At 57.4% G+C, this 5079-nt stretch overlaps 1 protein-coding gene across 1 annotated transcript in view; it reads left to right on the top strand.

Annotated features, from left to right (window-relative positions):
- The window catches only part of LOC104522068 (protein argonaute-1-like), a gene marked incomplete at its 3' end in the record, with an annotated part of 4922 nt that extends 318 nt beyond the window's left edge, over positions 1–4604 (top strand). Inside the window, exons 2-7 of the mRNA XM_010164247.2 lie at positions 2187–2370; positions 3116–3236; positions 3370–3551; positions 3828–3964; positions 4083–4217; positions 4517–4604. Coding sequence (XP_010162549.2) covers positions 2187–2370; positions 3116–3236; positions 3370–3551; positions 3828–3964; positions 4083–4217; positions 4517–4604 — 847 coding nt within the window. The remainder of the gene's footprint in view (positions 1–2186; positions 2371–3115; positions 3237–3369; positions 3552–3827; positions 3965–4082; positions 4218–4516) is intronic.
- Between the last annotated feature and the right edge of the window lie 475 nt (positions 4605–5079).

Below are 5079 nucleotides of genomic sequence, written 5' to 3'. Positions count from 1 at the left end.
GGGGTCTCTCCCACCTGGGCTGAAGCAGCCAAGGGCAGGTGAGAGCCCATCTCGCATGCTGGGGGTGCTGGGTGCCACAGCTCCCGTCAGGCACTGAGTGTCACCCCTGGTCCCCTCCCTGTGCTGGCTGCCCCCATGTCACCCTCCTTATAAATAGCTGCGCCAGGCTGCCCGCAGGCACTGGGAGATAATGGCTGTTTAAAAACCTTGGGATCTCAAAGTCATTTAGGAACGAGAAGTCATTATCACTCCAGGCACAAGCCCTGCAGTGACCCTGGGCTGCCCGGGCGGCTGCTCCAGCTTATCGTGTTCAAGGACCATGTGTCTGCGGTCGCCAAAATAGCACCCTCGGAGTCAGCCCGGGGAGAACGTTCCCATCCTGCCCTGGTCTTTGCAGAGCATCTCCCTGCTGTCACAGGCCTCCTCCAGCCAGCCTCCCTGTTCTTATGGTCTGTGTTTGCAAGATCTCATGGCTCACATCAAACTCCTGAGCCAAAGTCTGCGTTGCTGGCAGCTGATTCCTTCAGCTGTGGCTCAGGATCCTGATTGCAGGGGTTTATGTTCATAAAGCACCTGGTTTGTATGGCAAAGCCTTATTTTGGGGGTTATTTTCAGTGCCAGGGTTGTGGGACCGTTTGGTTGCCACTGCAGCGTGGCTCCTGCCACCCCAAACCTCCATCAGCTCCTCTCCAGCACTGAAGTGCCACTGGACAACTGCTGAGCCGTGGCTGCTGCCCTGCATCTGTGGGGACACCATGGGCACGTGGAGCTGCTGTCCTGCTCCCACACAGCTGCCAGGATCATCTCAGGGGTGAGAAGGTCCATGAGTGAAGAATCTGTGGGTGCTGGCTGTGATGTGCTTGCAGGGAAGGTGGCAGAGGGAGGGCTGCTCTCCTCCAGCTTGTCTTGTGAGTGGACTGAGTGGTTTCTCGCTCGAGAGGCAGAGCAGGGAGCGGAGGTTCCAGCAGTGCTGGCAAATACCCCTTTGATTGTGAACCGTGATTTAAAAACGCATCAGCTTGCAGCCAGGGAGCTGGCGATTGCCAAGAAATGTTTGTCATGTGGAGACATGAATTACCCCGCGAGTAGCTCATCTGAAAATCAGTTTCTTAAAAGGAGCTGCCCCTGGAGCGCGGTGCAGCCGTTCCTCTCGGGATCTGGCAGCCTCACAGATCCCCGTCTTGCTGGTCAGACTGTGCCGAGTGTCCGAGGAGCTGCCGGGACCCGGTTAGTGCCAGGCTTGGGGCTGCCACCAGATTTTGGAGCTCCCAGGCTCCTGCTGCTGGGCAGAAGCAAGAGCAGAGTTGGCTTTGCAGAAATTAACGCTGCAGTTTGGTCCCTGGCCGCTCATAAGGGTCATCCCGTCCCCTTGGTGTCCTGCAGCGCGGTGGCCTTTCATCGGCAGGGAAAGTCTTGCCGACATTGGGTGCAAAACCAAACAGCAGATCTGAAGTTTGCTGCTCTTCTGGTTTTCTGCTTCTGATATTTTTAGCCTGGAAATTTTAATTTAAGAAGAAAGTGGATGGGAGCAAAGGCTGTGAAGAGCACCATGTGTTCAGGAGGTGAAACTGGAGCTGGGACACTGTTTGGGGGCTGACATGGACAGTCGGACACCCAGAGGGAGCGCTCCCAATATCCCATACACTGCGTGCCCCGCGCCCGGCCCAGCGGGTTTGAGAAACAAATAGAAGATACAAACTGGGACTGGTGGAGATGGGCAAAGTGGGAAAGGGGCAGGAAGGGCAGATCTCGCCGTGGAGAGCAGCGGTGTTGAATGCTGCTTTGGCAATATTTTAAGATACCTTTGAGTCCAAGGGTGATGTCAGTTTAGAAGTGCAGCTCAGTCCTGTGGCCGTGGTTTGGTGTGTGGGTACCTGTCCCTGCATCTCCAGAACTTCACGAGGGAGTCTGTGTGATGGGCTTTGGGAAAAACTGGTACTTCCCTCTCTACAGGTTTGGGGCCCACACTGCTTAAACTGGGGATTTGGGGTTGATTTTTTTGCTACCTCCAGTAATCCGTAGGGGATTTCAATCAAACTGGTTTTAGTTTTCTCTGTCTTTTATCAGCAGCTCCCCTGGAATTCACCCTCTCCATCGATGCGACTTGTTTGGGTTTTTTCACTGAACAGCAGTGGAGAATTCCCGGGGTCTCTCCCAGCCCCCCTGACCCGTTTCTCTCCCCGCAGCTGCAGGCGCATACCTGCCACCCTTGCAGCAGGTATTTCAAGCGCCGCGTCGGCCCGGGATAGGAACTGTTGGGAAGCCCATCAAGCTCTTGGCCAACTACTTTGAAGTGGACATTCCTAAGATTGATGTGTATCATTATGAAGTGGATATCAAGCCCGACAAATGTCCACGCAGAGTCAACAGGTAAGGCAAGTATTAGAGGTTTTGGCCCTCGTTCCCCGCTTCCAGTTTCCTCGTGGAGGCTCCATAAGTGCCTGTCTCTATCTACACCGGTGGAAGCCATCAGGGTGACATGGTGGCAGAGGTCACAGTGCTGCCTGGTACCCGTGGTTGGCTGGACCCAGTGGCCGTGTTTGTGCAGCAGGGCTGGTTCCTGTCCCTGACAGCCCTGGAGGTCCCGACCCCCCGCACACTCCCCTGCGTCTTCGCGGCAGCTGTGCTATTTTGGCAACAATCCTGGGTTTAAAAATAGCGAGCCCAGACCTCGGGCTGTCGCGTGCTTTTCTTTGCTTTTCTCTTTGACATCCTCCTTGCTGCCTGTCCCCTCCTGCCCCTGGGTAGCTCTGTGCCTCGAAGACCAGCGAGCAGATGCTGCTGTAGCTGCTGTTCCTCGTGCTCTGGGCAGCTGCAGGCAGCCTGTCACTCCCTCTCCCCCTCCCGGCACATGCGGTGGGCTTCTGCTGAAGCCGATGCACTGAGCTGCGGGGCAGGGCACCTGGCTGCTTGTCTGGGGTCCTCCTGCCCCAGGGACAACTCAGCTTTGCTTGCAGGAGGCCTGTGGCTCAGCAGGGAGAGCCCAGCAGTGCCCGGGCAGGGAGGCTCAGGACCTGGCAGGTCGCAGAAGGGTTTGGGCTGTAAAGAAACCGGTGAAACAAACCTCACCCTCTCCTCCTCCTGCCCCTCTTTCTCGCCCCATTCACCTCTGTAGGGAAGTTGTGGAGTACATGGTGCAGCACTTCAAACCACAGATCTTCGGCGACCGAAAGCCAGTCTATGATGGGAAGAAGAACATCTACACTGTCACGGCCTTACCCATTGGAAACGAGCGGGTAAGAGCGGGGTGGTGAGCCCCGTGCGGGCGAGCACAGTGTGCCCTGTGCCTGGGAAGGACCAGCTCAAAACAACCTCCTCCCCTTGCTCCTGTGGGGATGCCATGATCACTTCCCTCCCTTCTGCACCCAGGTTGACTTTGAGGTGACGATCCCAGGGGAAGGCAAGGACAGGATATTTAAGGTCTCCATCAAATGGATGGCCATCGTGAGCTGGCGCATGCTGCACGAGGCCCTGGTCAGCGGGCAGATCCCCGTTCCCCTGGAATCCGTCCAGGCGCTGGACGTTGCCATGAGGCACTTGGCTTCCATGAGGTACCTGCTCCCAGGGTGGCCCGGCGGGTGGGTGCCAGGGCTGTGCCAGGGTGGAGACTGGCTGCCCTTGGCAGGCTGGTGTGGCTGGGACTGGCCTTGGAGGTCTTTTTTTTTTTTCCCGACCACGCTGCTTGGTGCAGGGGCTCTGTGTGCTCCTGCCATGGAAATAAACGGGGTGGTGGGGTGAGTGGCGACTTGGAGGGGCTGGGGGGGCCTGAAAGTTGCTGCCAGTGGGGCTGGGATCATCTGTTTGACGCAGTTTGCCCTGGTTCACAGGTACACTCCCGTGGGTCGCTCCTTCTTCTCCCCCCCCGAAGGTTACTACCACCCCCTGGGCGGTGGCAGGGAGGTCTGGTTTGGTTTCCACCAGTCAGTCAGACCTGCCATGTGGAAGATGATGCTCAACATTGATGGTGACGTATTTTTCTTGCTGGGGAACTGCAGTAGTGGGGCTGGGTGTGTTTGGGGAGGCTGGATCCAGGTCTGTGTGCTGGGAGAGAGCAGAGACACATCGTAGTATCTGTCCCACAGTGTCTGCCACCGCCTTCTACAAAGCCCAGCCCGTCATCGAGTTCATGTGCGAGGTGCTGGACATCCGGAACATCGACGAGCAGCCAAAGCCCCTGACAGACTCCCAGAGAGTGCGTTTCACCAAGGAGATCAAAGGTAGAGCCCCTGGGGAGCACTGGGGACCCCTCCCCAGGCAGTTTCTGCCCCAGACACCGACTGTGGCCACTGCCCAGCCCTTGCAGTGGAGGGACACGGGGGGGTGCACGTTTAAAACATCTCCTGGGGCACCATCACCTCCCTCGTGCACTTCACAGAGCATCTGCCAGCACGTCTGCTCTGCAAACAGTTTATTGTCTAAGGCGGGTGTTGGTGGTGTCCCAGGGAGCTGGGTACAGGGGAACTGCTCCCACCTTCACCAGTGACTCTGCCATGTCTCCCTGTCTTGCATCAATCAGGTCTGAAAGTGGAGGTGACCCACTGCGGGCAGATGAAGAGGAAATACCGTGTGTGTAACGTTACCAGGCGGCCGGCCAGCCACCAGACGTAAGGCGGGTGGGAAGATGCCCTTGGAAAAATCTGAGCTGGTCTCCCTGGGAGCAGCTGCTGGTGTCGTTAGGGAGGGAAGCTCCAGCCTGCTATGGCCAAGGGAGATGGGTTGGGGATCTGCAGTGGTTCTGGGCGCCGTGGCTCACGCAGCTCCGTCAGGCGTGCTGGAGGCGAGCGGGATGCAGGGGAGGGTGGGAGTGCAGAGGATGCTTTGGCAGGAGGCGGCTGCAGCGGGCGGGAGCTGACATGCCAGGAATTGTCCTAGTTTTTACCTCTGAGTTTGGTTTTCTTCTTTCTTAAAATAGACACCGCCAAAGCAGAAGCTTTGTCAGAGGATAAAGCGATTCCCTGCCTTGACGTTATTTGCCTGTGCCTGGGAGCGGGCTGGGGTTGGGCACCTCTCCATGTCCTTTGCCCTGGGAATTGCCCCTGGGGAGGCTTGGAAGCAAAATGGGGTTTGAGGCAGGGGCTC

Source organism: Antrostomus carolinensis, unplaced genomic scaffold (assembly GCF_000700745.2).
Source record: "Antrostomus carolinensis isolate BGI_N321 unplaced genomic scaffold, ASM70074v2 scaffold41463, whole genome shotgun sequence".
Classification (NCBI taxonomy): Eukaryota; Metazoa; Chordata; class Aves; order Caprimulgiformes; family Caprimulgidae; genus Antrostomus; species Antrostomus carolinensis.
This window is presented reverse-complemented; position numbering and strand designations above follow the sequence as displayed.